The following is a 13,607-nucleotide window of genomic DNA, read 5'->3' as shown; positions in this document are numbered from 1 at the left end:
AGGTAGCACAGCCGCTCCTTGTCTGTTGGGAAAGGCAGACAAGCTCCTGCTTCCCTGCACAGTGGTGGCCAAAGGTCGTGTGTATGACCTCCTTGTCTTCCATTAAAGTTTCAGCCTGAATAAGTGCTTTTTTGTTAACAGCCTGATCCTCTGCAGAGTTAGGCACAGCAGGGGCGTAACTACTATTAGGCAAGGGGAGGCAGCTGCCTGGGAGCCCCCACGCCTCGAGGGCCCCCCCCAGAGGCAAGTCACATGACTATATATTGTGAAGTGTGTGTTTGTGTATTAGCGAGGGGCCCATTTTAAAATTTTGTCTCTGGGCCCACTCCAGTCTTGTTACGCCCCTGAGACACAGTAGGCTTAAACTCAACCAACTCTGCATAGGATCAGTCTGCAATACTGCAGTCCCATGCCCCAATACCTGCTGCCTGGGCAAAGTGATGGATCTTTAATATTAGCAGGGGGGGATCAACTTTCCCTATGCATCTCCTGGACAACTTTCCTCCAGTGGCTATTGCTTGTGTGTGTGACCCTAGCAACAACCACTGGTGATTCCCTTTAGACGGTTAGCCCCTTTGGGACAGGGAACCATTTTCTCATTCTTTTTACTATGTAAACCTATCTGTGAGCTTTTTTTTTTTTTTGCTAAAAAGCAGTATATAAATAAAATTACTACTAATAATATGCACACTGGAATAATTCCCATTCAGCTCAGTTGCACATGGGCTGTGATCCTATGCACACTTACTGAGGGCAAGAGTAAGTCCCATTTAACTCAGCGCTGAGAAAAGATTATTATTGATAATAATAAACATATGCAAATACCACTTTTCAACAGAACAGTTCCCAAAGCTCTTCCCATAGCAAAAGGTTTGAAAAGATGGTTCCCTGCTGTCCCCAAAGGGCTTACATTCTAAAAAGAAACACAAGAGAGAGATCACCAACAGCCGCTGGAGGAATGCGAAAGAGGAGGAAGGGACAGTTGCTTTCCCTCTGCTAAATATAACAGAGAGCCACCAGCCGAAAAGGTGCCTCTTTACCCAATTGACTGATTAAGTGCCGCCAAGTCGGTGTCGACTCTTAGCGATCACATAGATAGATTCTCTCCAGGATGATCTGTCTTCAGCTTGGCCTTAAAGGTCTCTCAGTGGTGCATTCATTGCTGTCGTGATCGAGTCTGCTGGTCACCCAATAACACCCAATTAGCAGGGGTTAAAGATGCGCAGGAGCGGCTTGCTAGCATACTCCCACACCACTATTATAAACATGGACCAGAAGATTTCCCTCAGCTCAGTAAACGCAGCCGACAAGCGACAGCAACGGTCTCGCAGCTGAATACATGACCATTTCGGAACAGCATACTGTGCGGGGGTGAGAATGTTCGCGCATGCGCGGTCCCAAGCGGAACCGTGAGTTGAGGCGCCGGGACTCGCGGACAGGCATTGCTGTTGCACCTGGGTGCCAGTTAGGGCCGTTAGCTGCTGTTTGGCTGCCATTGCGAGAGGCCGGGAGAGAACGGACAGCGCGTGTGCTCGATGAAGCCGACTTTTCGAAGGTGGCAGATCGTGAGCCTCTCCTTCAGCCCCTGGGGCGGGGAAGAGGCGCTTGCAGGCATAGCTCGCTCAGTGAAACCATAGTCTCTGAGCAGCCGTCACCCCCGGCTCTGGCCTGAAGGCTTCCATTGAGTACTTCTGGGGAGTGATTGGCTGCAGTCCGCCTTTTCAGCAGGTGGTTGGGTCGAAGCGCTGTCAATCATTTTTCCTTTTATTTCTCTTCTCCGCCCCCGCGCTCGTGTTGCCTGGCTGGCGAGAAAGGGGAAGGTCTGCCCGTCCAGCCAAGACCAAGGGGACGCCCGCCAGGTAAGAACGCGCCCCTGGCAATACAAAAGCCGTGTGTCACTTGCAAAGACTGCAACACATATTTATTTTGTACACTTATTTAACACATTTTCGTATTTGTAGAGTGACAGATCTCTCTTCTAGGATTTTTTTGGCAGACTAATATGGCACCCCTGTGGAATTCAGCTTGGAGTAGTTTGTGGAAGGGTGGGTTCATTAGGGCCAGCCTGCTGCTGTTGGACTACAATTCCCATCATTTCTGGCTGTAACTTATTGGGGCTGGGGATGTTGGCAGTTGTCCAACAGCAGCTGGAGAGCTTCAGGTTGGCTACTCCTATGCTAGGTCCTAGGATTGAGAGGCACCATTTATGAAGGGTCTACTGCATCAAAAACGTAGTAACCTTGTGGCAAAGAAGGGATTTAGTATTGATTTAAAAGAGAATTAAAATGCCTTTAAAATATGTTCTTTATTTTATGGATAGCCCCCTTGTTTTTTCTCTTCCTGCCCCCAACCTTTATCAGCTATCATATCAGCAAAAATTTAATAGATGCATTTGGTGCCACAGAATGCACATCCTAGCTAGGAAAATGGGGTTTTGAGTTTTTTACTGTCTAATTAAAATCAGTGCAACAATGCTGGAAAAAAGATGGCTCAGCTCTATTAGACATTTGGGGAAGGGAGAAGTGACTGTGAATGGGGAGGAAAGTTGATCGTCTCATATTACCACTGAATATTTGACACACACATTTTATCTCCTCATCCAGAGTTTGTAAAAACTCAAAATGAAGTTTGCTCTCCTAAAAGTACTGCAGAACTAAAGATGCCCAAAATATCTGAGAGGATTGTCAACATCGCACACTGTTAGAAATCCCAGCAGCTCCCCTTATCAGGGCTGAGGGGGTGGGTGGGAAGGAAATAATTCATGTAAGAACTCATTTATTGTTAACCCTTCATTCATATCCGTGTCTAAGCTACTCCTTTGACTGTTACCCTGTTTCCCCGAAAGTAAGACCTACCCCGAAAGTAAGACCTACCCCGAAAGTAAGACCTAGCAGTAATTTCTGATGTACCACTAATTGCCCTAGTGCATTTTGGGGGGCTAAAATTAATATAAGACACTGTCTTATTTTTGGGGAAACACGGTAGGTACTTGAGGTTTAACTATCACAAGTTAGTAGAAGTACTATTAAGACTTGATGGCTTCTTTGCTCCCCTCTTATTAGTGTCAGCTTTAGCTTGAAGGCATAAATGAGATCTCTTCTCTATGCTAGTAACTTTGGTATTAAAGAATGGGTTATGGCTGCAGTCTGCCAGCTTAGTCAAAGATTATCACCATTCTTGGATGAACATATTTATGAAACCCAAACTGCACATGTGGAGTAAGGGTACTTGTTGAACTACAATGGGGGGCACCGTCATTTGAGGGCCATGGGTGGCCAATTTGCATCTGAAGCGCCCATTTAATGTTTATTAGGAGAAATACAGATCCAAATATGAGCCCCTGGTGGCGCAGTGGTAAAACTGCCGCCCGGTAACCAGAAGGTTACAAGTTCGATCCTGACCAGGGGCTCAAGGTTGACTCAGCCTTCCATCCTTCCGAGGTCGGTAAAATGAGTACCCAGAATGTTGGGGGCAATATGCTAAAAATCATTGTAAACCGCTTAGAGAGCTTCGGCTATAGAGCGGTATATAAATGTAAGTGCTATTGCTATTGCTATTGCTAAATAAGCTCAGTTGTCTATACTGTTCTGTCCTGCATATACTGTACCACTTATTTATCATATTTCTATACCTCCTGACATGTGCATCCCTAGGGGATAAGTTAAAATACAACACAAATAAAAACAGGGTAAAATGATTAAAACAATTTTATGATATAAAACCAACTAAAATTAATTAAAAGCCCAAGAAAACAGGTGCATCTTAAGGGTATTTTAAAAACAGCTGGAGATGGAGAAACTCTGATTTTAACAGAGTGTATTCCAGAGCCCCAGGGCAGCCACAGAGAAGGCCCAGTCTTGACTAGCCACCAATCGAGCCCATGGTAGCTGTAACCAGACCTCCCCAGATGATCTTAATAGGTGGGAGGGTTCAAGACAAAGGAAGTGCTTGCTTAAATACCCTGGACCCAAGCAGTTAAGGGTTTTAGAAATAATAACCTTCACTTTGTATTTTGCTTGGAAACATATTGACAGCCAGTGCAGTTCTTTTAATTTCAGTGTGATATGGTTGCCTTATTCTGTACCAACTGTCGTTACCTGATGAAGTTGATATGGAGAAATAGATTAGGTTGTCGTCAACATATTGAGAACACTCTGCACCAAATATCCAGATATTCTCTCCCAGCAGTTTCATGTAGATGATAAAAAGCATGGGGACAGTATGGAGGCTTGTGGAACTCCATCATACATTAACTCCTGCTTTGCAGAGCAACAGTCTCCAAGCAACAGTATCTGAAATCTGCCAGAGAGGTACCACTGTAAAACAGTGCCACCCAATCCCAATTCCCAACTCTCTCAGGCGACCCAGAAGTATAACGTGGTTGATGGTATTGAACAATCCAAAATAATAAACACAGTCACCCATCTTCCATCAATATCCACTTGGAGATCATCCATCAGGCCGACCAAGGCAGTTTCAACCCCATAGCCCACCCGAAAACCAGTTTGAAATGGTTCTAGGTTGATTGGAGCTGAGAAATTTTATCCACAAATCTGAGAGATTTTATCTGAAAAAAACGTCATTTAAAACATTACAGCGGGTTATCAAAGGTTCACATACTAGCCCTCTCACAATCCTAGACAGCTCCTCTGGACATGAACTTGTGGAAGCAATGCAGGCAGAAAAGAACCACTTCTTTGCCACCCGTAGTGACAGAGCATAGATCTTCAAATGTGCTCTGTGTTGTAATCTATCGGATTCATGTCAAGTCTTCCTCCACTTGTGCTCTAGTAATCTACCTTTCCACTTCAGCTCCCATAATTCTTCTGAATACCACGGTGTTAATTTCAAAGCAGGTTGGAGAGGACGCTTAGGAGCGATTGTGTCAACTGCTCTGGTGAGTTCGTTATTCCAAGTTTGCACCAGAGCATCGACAGAATCATCAGCAGAGCCAACTCGAAACCCTTCCAAGTCTCCTTGGAATCCTATTGGATCCAATAACCTTCTTAGGCGGACCAGCCTAATAGGTCCTTTACCTCTGCAGAGGTGGGTTGCATCTGCAAATCCTACCATAACCAGATGGTCGTCCGTCAATGACAATGGGGAAACAGGAGTCCCACCAATGGAACACCACCCCAATCAGAGCAAAAGACAAAATTGAGTGTGTGACCAACATTCTGCATCAGTCCCACGACTACTTGGGATAGGCCTATAGTTGCCATGACCGTTATGAATTCCTGAGCCATTCTGGACAACCAGGTCCCAAAGTGAACACTGAAGTACCCCACTATCAACAGTCTGGGGACTCCTGTGGTGTGGCTGCAGCTTTATTAACTTAGATACTGTAAAATCACTCTCAAACTTCATTGCTTACAGCCAAAGACCATGCAAAGAATACTGTAAACTATGATCTGAGAAGATAATGAAAGTTGACTTCCAGCACTGGACTCTAGAAAACAACTTTAACTGAGGTCAAAACTCTGCAAAATTAAAAAGTTGCAATGCAATCCTCTGCATGTTTACTGAGAAGTTCCATTGTGCTCAATGGGGCTTATTTCAGGTGTGCATAGGATTGTTTCTTTAGCCATGCTAGCAGAAAGGAATTAATTTGTCCTTTAGGTGGGGCGAGCAGGGTGATTGCCCCCAGCCCCACATTCCCCCAGGCCTCGTGGCCAGGCTCAACCACTCCTGCAGTCCCCATCAGCTGCCACCCTCCCCGCTCAGTATCCAACATGTGTAGTGCTAAAGCATTCCAGAGCCTCCCTCCTGCCATCACTACCACTACTAATATTTATATACCGCTTTTCAACAAAAGTTTGCAAAGCGGTTTGCATAGAAAGATAAAATAAATAATAAATAAGATTATTCCCTGTCCCAGAAGACTCACAATCTAAAAAGAAACATAAGGTAGACACCAACTGCCACTGGAGGGAAGATGTGCTGGGGTTAGAGAGGGCCAGTTGCTCTCCTCCTGCTAAATATAAGAGAATCACCACTTTGAAAGGTGCCTCTTTGCTCAGTTAGCAGGGGTGAATCATCCTTCAAGCAGAGAGAGAAACCGAACTTTCCAGCACTGTGCAATTTGGATATTAAATGAGAGGCAGGCATGTGCTCTTATGCCTAATCAGGGTGCACAAGGGCCTTTCATTTAGTATTCAGCTCCTGCAGCACTGGAATGTTCGCCTCTCTCCTTGCAGGAAAGGGCTGAACTTTCTAGTTCCACAGGAGTTGGATACTAAATGAGAAGTGCATGTGAGCCCTTTATCCAGGTGCACGCAGGCCTCTTATTTAGGGATGTGCGAACTGGTTCGACGTCGAACCAGTTAGGTTCGATGGTCCGGTGTCGAGCCGAACCGCCCCCTGTTCGGCCCGACACCGGACCAAACACTCCCCAAAGGTTCAGCGGTCCGCGAACTTTTAAAGTACTTTAAAAAGATTTTTTTAAAAAAACTTTTTTTTATCTTTTGCAGCCCTCCGTGGGGTTCCTAGAGGTGGTGGGGGTCCACGCGGGGGTTCCCCCCTCCCCCGCCGGCCTTCTACATGCCCCCCCAGGAGAGGTTCGGGGTGTGTGTTAAAGTTTGGATTATTCTTTTTATTTGTTTACTGTTGCAGCCCTCTGTGGGCGGCGCGGGGTTCCTAGAGGCGGCGGGTGTTCGGGTTGTCCCCCTCCCCCCACCAGCCTTCTTCATTTCCCCCCAAGAGCCAGTTGGGCTGGCTCTAGGCTGCAAGTTCCACCACTCTTCTCCCGGCGGGGCAGCAGCAGCCATGGTAGAAGAAGCCTTTTCGCGTGTGCTCAGTTGACTCTCTGTGGCCGGGTGAGAGGCGGCTGCTGCTGCTACTGCTACGGCGATCCTGCTCCTTCAGTCAGTGCTGGAGAGCTTCGGTTCTTTGCAAAGAAGAAAAGAGCTGCATCATTCTCAAATGAATGTGAGAACACATTCATTTGCCTGCCAGCGAGCTGCTGATTGAACTAGGAGGAGCATTGAGCAGGTGTTAGGGGCAGCTTCGCTTGGAACTTTGACAGGCAATCATATCTTTCCTCTTATCAGTTACAGTCAGATCTTATCAGTTTGCGTCCTTGCATTATTTTAACAAGCTTTTGAAATTATCTGCTGGTTCCTCCCCCTCCCTTTTCTTTTCCTTCAGTGTGTTTTAAGGAAGGGACTCTGTCCGTAGAGTTTACATTTCTCCCCCCAGCTCACTTTGTTAACAGGAAAAAAATCGCAGATGCCTTGGGGCTTTCTAGCAATTATTTTCAAGGAAGGAAGGAACATTCCTAACAGTCGTCCTTAGAATCTACTTTTTGCTCTGCTGTTCTCTGCTCCCGACTCAGTTTGTCTGGTCTTCCCCAGCATCACAGCCGGTTTTCTGGTTTTTCCCAGATCGCACACACCTTGACCCGTTGCACACAGATGCATACATCAACTGGAATCCCCCCTCCCCTGAAAAGTCAGGTGGGGAGAGGATAAGGAAAAGGAGGTTATTGGATCCCCCAAGGAGAGAAAGTGAGTGAGGATCAGTTAACACCCCCTGCGCACCACCATTCCAGAGGTTCACTTAAAAATGTGGAGGGAGAGAGAGAGGTGACTTCAGATCCTGTGACTAACAATTGCAAAATCACTGCTGTGGTTAATCTAGATTGCTGGTAGATGTTCTTTCCGTAAAAAAAGGAAAAATACAATGAAAATGTTTGCTTTTGAAATAAGGCACTGAAGTTTCAGCCCTCAAGAGCAAGACAAGTGAAAGAGCTTCAGAAAAGGGGTTCTGCTCGCTTTCTCTCTCTCCCCTCAGTAATTGCCTTTTTTCAAAAGCAAACTTTCAAAAGTGCCTGGGGGTTCGCCAGGGTGCCGGACTGAACTGGCCGGTATAGTTCGAGTGCAGTTCACACTCGAACTGAACCGGGCCAGCCGCTTCCATGCACATCCCTACTCTTATTTAGTATCCCGCTTATGCAGAGTTAGTCACCTCTTGCTGGAGGTGAACTTCCCTTGCATGAGCTGGATACTTCAGGGGAGACCTGCGTACACCCTGATTACGCATCAGAGCGCACACATGCCTCTCATTCAGTATCTAGCTTGTGTGGCACTGGGAAGTTTGGTCACTTGTCTTTTTGCTGGAACAAGGAGGAGGCAATCAAACTCCTTAGCACTAGGCTGTTGGATACTCAGCAGGGCAGGGGGTGACAAGCGGCACCATGGTGACAGTGTGGCTGGGGGGTGTATGCTGCTGGTTCCCAGCCCCACACCCTCCTAGGGACGGCCCTGATTAATGGTAGTATTGATCTTGAGCATATCAGACAGGCAACAATTGGAAGCACCACTTGAGAATATTTAACGTTCTTGTTTGTTTTCCATTTTACAGCAATCTGATCTTCCCATAATGGACTGTTCTAGGTCATGCTTGGGGGAGGGTGATGGGCAAACTGTATCTCAAACGAACAGTGGTGAAGATGAGAGGCAGCGGCAGCGGCAGCAGGAGCGCCTTAATAGAGAGGAAGCCTATTACCAATTCATTAATGAGCTCTGTGATGAAGATTACAGGTTGATGAGAGATTGCAACCTTCTTGGGACTCCAGGTGAGACTTGGCTCATCAAATTACAATCAAATATAACTATGAAGCAAATGTAAAAATGATTTTATTCACTGCTTTATGATTGTATAAGAAAAATACATATATGAAGTGATTATACTAGTTGTACAAACATAGATAGAATGTGGTCCTCGTATGCCCAGAAAATAAATGGAAACCCTTAATTCTAAATTTCTAGATTCTGTTGACACTTTTAAAATGAGCATTGCAAGTACTTGCACCTTTTGGTTTTGGATAATGCCTGGATTCATGTAAAATTGACCAACTTTGTCCAGACAAACTTTGTTTTGTTAAGCTTTAAGTTTGATTCTAAATGCATTAAACGGAGAGAAGTCCCAGTAATTTGGTAGACCAAGCAAGTGCCTTAAAACCACAAACTGGGTTTATAAAAATCATTGCAATATAGAATCCGGATCTTATGTTCCCTTTATTACTTTAAAAACAAACAACCCCTATATCTATTTGGTTAAAACTATCCTGCTCTGTGTGGTGTTCAACCAGTAAATAAAGCTGATAGTATCTAAAATATTTCAGGAGAAATAACAGCAGATGAGTTACAGCATCGTTTACAAGGTGCAAAGGAACATCTGGCATCCCAGTCTGATGCAGAAAATAGAAGTTGGGGAGGAGATACTGTTGGATGTAAGTTGCTTTCCTCATATAGCAGTTTCTTGATTAATATAATTTCTGTGTAAATCTAGTTCTATAGATATTTTACCTAATTTAGTATTTGTTAGAATGCTGCCATTATATTCAAATTTTGATTCCTCCCCTCTTTATATCACCTGAGGAAAAAATGCACAAAATGAGTGCTCCTGTGAAGCTCCTTTATGAGTACTAACTAGGTGATTCAAAAGCCTTAAGCCTTCTTCCATAGTTGTTCTTTCTATTTGTGTCTCATTTCAGTGATTGTGTGGGAGAGGGGGTTGTCCAAACCTCCTTCAAGCTGCTAAAATCAAGATCTTGTTGGCTACTGGGCCTGACAAAATAAGGTGTTATAACACTTTTGTATTTTCATAGAATTTTAGAGTTGGAAGAAACCTACTAGGTCTTCTCTAGCCCAATCCTCTGTTCAGTAGAGGAATTTGCTACAGTGTCCCTGGCAAATGGCTGTTGAGCCTGGCACTGATGGCCTAGCTTCGTAGAACTCTTTCTCTCTCTCTGTGTGTGTGTGTGTGTGTGTACTCGCATTCCATGCAGATTCTGTGAGTGTCAAACGGGTGAGGAGGAGGCAGGGTAGTTATGCTTGCACAATAATACAAAATATGGCACTCTTCCCCCCCAAAAACTGCAGCAGTATGAAGTATGTGCATGCCCCCCACAAGTTGCCAGTAGTGCCCTCAGCAACAAAGAGAAGTGCACAGGTACTGCCACCAGCAAAACATTCTAGTATCCCAGACTGAAAGTAACCAAGCATTCCTTTACTCCCCTCTAGCCTAACATAGGGCTATCCACAAGTTATACTGGGGCTAGGCTTTGGCAAAAGTGGTGGTAACATCTCCCCAAATGATATATAGACTTGCCTAAATAGCCTACCACATTTGTGATCACTGGTGTGGCATCACATGTCATGTCCTGGCTTGCAATATCTTGGCTGCATGTGTTTGCCAGACTGTGTATCCCTAAAATCTGTGAACTGGCTGAAGTTGGAAAATTGAAGTATAATTGAGAGGTGACTATAGATTGGGATGGGGAGATATGTTGATACACAAGGGACATTTAAGTTGGAGAGATCTGATGCGTCTGGTTGGATTTTCAGGTCACCTATTTAAGTGGCAAGCAACTAACCCTCTAAACATTGAAGCATGTTGATATTGGGAAGGTGGTCCTTGGAAAGTAGCAGAATAAAAGCTCTGTCTGTGCTAGATGATGATGATCATAGATCATCTGCCTTCTCTCTGTGGAAGCTGGGGCAGAAATTTCAGACATTCAGTCTGTTGTGACAATTGCACTTACCTGCCTTGTCTGTGTATAGCCTAGATTTTTACAAAGTTGCATTAAATATATATTTATATTTTATTGCTTACAGATTCTGAGACTCTTGGGGAAAACTCAACCAGTGACTCCCTGCTAGAGTGGCTAAATACTTTCCGTCGTACAGGGAATTCTACCCGTAGTGGTCAGAGTGGGAACCAGACTTGGAGAGCTGTGAGCCGGGCAAACCCCAGTAGTGGAGAATTCCGGTTTAGTCTTGAAATAAATATAAATCATGAACATAATGTTGGTGATGCTTTTGGAGAAGAGCTTGATGACATCTCACGTAGCCATACCTCTAGGAGCCGTATAGAAAATGGGCCTCTATTAGCAGATAGCCCAGTAGCTAGTAGAACAAGGAGTAGAACGTTGAGAGAGACTGTTGGCCATGCACTTCCCTCATCCAGAGTTGGACGTGCAAGTGGTTCCATGGTACAAAATGCTGAAGAAACAGCTCGACTCTTCTCAGGCAGACTCCGAAGCAGGAACAGAACCTCAGCCAGTTTTGTAACACGCAGCAACTTTTTAGATGACAATGAACACAACATTATTAGGCAAAGGAGAATACAAAGAGTTTCATCCATGAGACTTCACAGAGGGAGAGCTAGAGCTAGAACTCACAGAAGCACACAGCAAAGGCCAGAAGTGTTGAGGCTAAGATCAACTTTGAGTAGTCGAAGCCGTTCTCTGCTGGAAAGGCAGCAAGGTAGGAGTGCACAACAAATCCATACAAGGTCTAGGAGGACACACACAACCCAGTCTCTTCCAGAGCAAAGTGAAGAAATGCCATCCTTAGGTATAACTTTGGAAGAAGAAGAATTGACTGGATCCACAACCACACTTAGAAGGCATCCTACTATTACATTAGACCTTCAGGTAAGAAGAATTCGTGCTGGGGAAAGTAGAGATCAGGACAGTATTGCTACCAGAACTCGCTCAAGAGTGGGTATGGCAGAAAACCTGATCACCTTTGAAAGTGATAGTGAGGGATTTCGTCGGACTGTTTCACGATCTGAACATGCAGGGATACGGACGTACATCAGCACCATACGGATACCTCTTCGTAGAATATCGGAAACTGGGCTTGGAGAGTCATCTTCAGCAGCTCTTAGGTCACTTCTAAGGCAAATTTTGACTGGTTTTGGAGAGCTAAGCTCCTTAATGGACACAGAAACGGATTCTGAAATTCAGAGGGGTAGTCGGCACTTATCAGATATGCAGTCGGAGCTGTCCACCTTACGCACTCTAAGCAATATCGGTGAATTCAGTGAAACTTCTCGTAGAGGTAGACCTGCTGAACAAGGTAGTAGGGAATGGCATGGAGAGACCAATGCTACTCCACACTACAGTCATGGTCACGAAGCCCAAGATAACGGGCAGTTTCAAGATGCAAGCGATTTTGTCGAAAATGGAACACTTCCTATCCTTCGCCTTGTGTCCTATCTTTTGTTAGATGAAGATGCCAATGACCACTTGAGGGGATTAACCAAAGACCAAATTGACAATCTTTCCACCCGCAGTTATGGGAATGTCAGTGCAGAAGAGGGTGAAATAAGTAAGACATGTAGTGTGTGCATTAATGAATATGTTGCAGGGAACAAGCTGAGGCAATTACCATGTATGCATGAGTTCCATTTTCATTGTATTGATCGCTGGCTTTCTGAAAATTCTACTTGTCCAATTTGTCGGCAGCCTGTAGTACTCTAGTCTCCCAGGCAATGGATTAATCCCCATTCTTGAGTTTGTTTTCTCAGTTGAAAGCCAAGTGGTGCTTATCCTCATTTTGGATAAGGGGTTGGGGAGGGTGGGGTTGCTTTACACATCTGACTCTGAAGAAGATCTGATTACATTTGGCAGTGAACAGGTATGTCTATCTTGGAGTGCAGGTATAAGGGTAAATGTCAGATTACCTTTACAGAGTTATATTTTTCTACATAATTTTTTTCAAAGCACTTGTGTGATATAGGTCTTAGGTTGTGTTCTTAACTGTATGATCTTGCTTTGAGAGTTTAGTTTGTTTCATTCATTTGTCATAGTATTTTATTAGCCATTTGTTCTATGAACAACCTTTTTTTTCTGTTGTAAGGGTCTTCCTGGACACCTGGCAGAAAATACTTAAGTTATTTGAAGTGCTTGAATCTAATTTATGGTATATTTTAATGGAAATCATTATGAAATATCTTGCACACCTGGTTTTATTTAAATATTTTATAACAGGTCTTGCGTGCTTTACACATTACTTAATTCCACTTAATTCAATGGAGTGGTTTAAAACTTTGTTTTCCAGTGCATTCAACAATCAGATTATCTTAGCTTTGAGAATTATTAATCGGCATTTGCCAGTTCTATGTTACCTTTAGAATATTTCTTAAATAATATTTATGGTAATTGAAATACATTAAAACAAGTTTTAATTTGTTTTAAAGCAACTTCTAATTTGAAGATGAGTGAGCATCAAAAGTAATTTATTTGTAGCATGCATTTTTCTTCTACAGTTTCAGTTTGTTGTGAGACTTTATCTTTCCTATACCATGTACAAATGGAATGTAGTAATACTGGTCAGCTTAAGGGGAAGAGCTTCTTGAGGATCAAATGCCATAAACGGTTAAGGGGAAACATATGCTTACTGCAAAATACCAAAAACAGCTATATGCTTGGATCTTGAGGCTTATACCAATACTGACAAAGGAATAAAACTGCAGAAACAGAGCAGATGTGTGACTCCCTTGCTGTGTACGAAGAAAAATCATTTCCTGTAGAGCTTGCACTGTTTCCCTTTCTCTGCACACCCTGATACCACTCATTAATGGATTTGGGTTGGTTGAAGTGCTTTAAGGACTGGTGCTTCTGTTTCACATATGTTTGCATGAAGCACAGTAGGTACACAGATAGGCAGACCCTATAGTTGTATAAAGATTATCATTGGAACTACACCAGTAAATGTGGAAATAAGTCTTACATTTCAGATGGAGAATGCTTTTGTGCTGATTTTGGAAGACTTGGAGAGTGAAACCACTACTGAGAACATTACCTTGCTATTCTT

At 44.0% G+C, this 13,607-nt stretch overlaps 1 protein-coding gene across 1 annotated transcript; it reads left to right on the top strand.

The window, feature by feature from the left end:
• Positions 1-1,365: 1,365 nt before the first annotated feature.
• On the top strand, positions 1,366-13,273 carry RNF6 (ring finger protein 6). The gene is made up of 4 exons (XM_053310813.1): positions 1,366-1,859; positions 8,362-8,575; positions 9,125-9,232; positions 10,620-13,273. The coding sequence occupies exons 2-4, from the start codon at positions 8,380-8,382 to the stop codon at positions 12,269-12,271; spliced, it is 1,956 nt and encodes a 651-aa protein (XP_053166788.1). The 5' UTR covers positions 1,366-1,859; positions 8,362-8,379; the 3' UTR covers positions 12,272-13,273.
• The last annotated feature ends 334 nt before the right edge of the window (positions 13,274-13,607 follow it).

Source organism: Hemicordylus capensis, chromosome 3, assembly GCF_027244095.1.
Source record: "Hemicordylus capensis ecotype Gifberg chromosome 3, rHemCap1.1.pri, whole genome shotgun sequence".
NCBI classification, from domain to species: domain Eukaryota; kingdom Metazoa; phylum Chordata; class Lepidosauria; order Squamata; family Cordylidae; genus Hemicordylus; species Hemicordylus capensis.
This window is presented reverse-complemented; position numbering and strand designations above follow the sequence as displayed.